This window comes from Sinocyclocheilus grahami, unplaced genomic scaffold (genome assembly GCF_001515645.1).
Source record: "Sinocyclocheilus grahami isolate Dianchi unplaced genomic scaffold, SAMN03320097.WGS_v1.1 scaffold10964.1, whole genome shotgun sequence".
NCBI classification, from domain to species: Eukaryota; Metazoa; Chordata; class Actinopteri; order Cypriniformes; family Cyprinidae; genus Sinocyclocheilus; species Sinocyclocheilus grahami.
In genome coordinates, this window is record NW_015513541.1 from 1 (window position 1) to 867 (window position 867).

Sequence of the window (867 nt, forward strand, 5' to 3'; positions counted from 1 at the left end):
AAAAAAAACATTAACTAGTATATGTTTAGAACAATCATGATCTAAACAAAGATGTTCAATGAAAATGATAATCAAGCTTATTACTGTGTACTATCAATTTCAGAACAAAACTTAAAATGGATCACACATCTAAGACAGATACTGATGTGAACTGCATTGAAGGACCGAGAGACCAACGTCCTACGATTACTGGTAACTGTAGCCTACAGCTTCAGTGCTCTTTTCTAAAGACTCTATTTGTAATTAGATTGGGGAAAATAATAGATAAAAATGGATGAGTTTTAAGGTGAGATGACTATGACTTATATGAATTAAGCTATATTACATTAACCAAAAGTTTACTTCCTCTTGAAGGAAATAAATATTTCATCCTTTCACCTGGGAAGAGCTTCGCGACTAAAGAGGAGATCATAACAAATGTCCTTCAGCAAATATCAGGTCTACGGGAGTTGACCGTGGAGAAGTGTGATGCCATCTTGGTTTTCTGCTTCATTATTTCAAGGGCAGGAACTGACATTGACGCTGTACTGAATGAACTTAAAGCTCTCTCAGGTGTTGTGCTGTTAGTGCATGTATTATGTAATATCTTTATTTAATAATCTCAAGTTATTGCACTCATTTTCACAGCGAATACTTATAACAACTATTTGATCACTCCATTTTAACAGAGTCTAAACCAGTTGTTTTCATGGTGCTTCATCACACATTCGACCCAGAGAAGACTGTGCCAGACAGCAGCAGATTTGTGACCAGGGTGAATACAGTCACAGTGGACTGTTTGTTCTACGAGGATGAGGGACTCCTGAAGTGTGGGAAGAATGATGAAGCTCTGACCAGAATCCTTCAATGGCTGCAGCCACAGGTATC

General features: G+C 37.5%; 1 protein-coding gene across 1 annotated transcript in view; it reads left to right on the forward strand.

The window, feature by feature from the left end:
* The first annotated feature begins 116 nt into the window (after positions 1–116).
* LOC107578576 (uncharacterized) overlaps positions 117–867 on the forward strand; it is a 2,495-nt gene continuing 1,744 nt past the window's right edge. The window contains exons 1-3 of the mRNA XM_016264523.1: positions 117–192; positions 355–552; positions 669–862. Coding sequence (XP_016120009.1) covers positions 117–192; positions 355–552; positions 669–862 — 468 coding nt within the window. The remainder of the gene's footprint in view (positions 193–354; positions 553–668; positions 863–867) is intronic.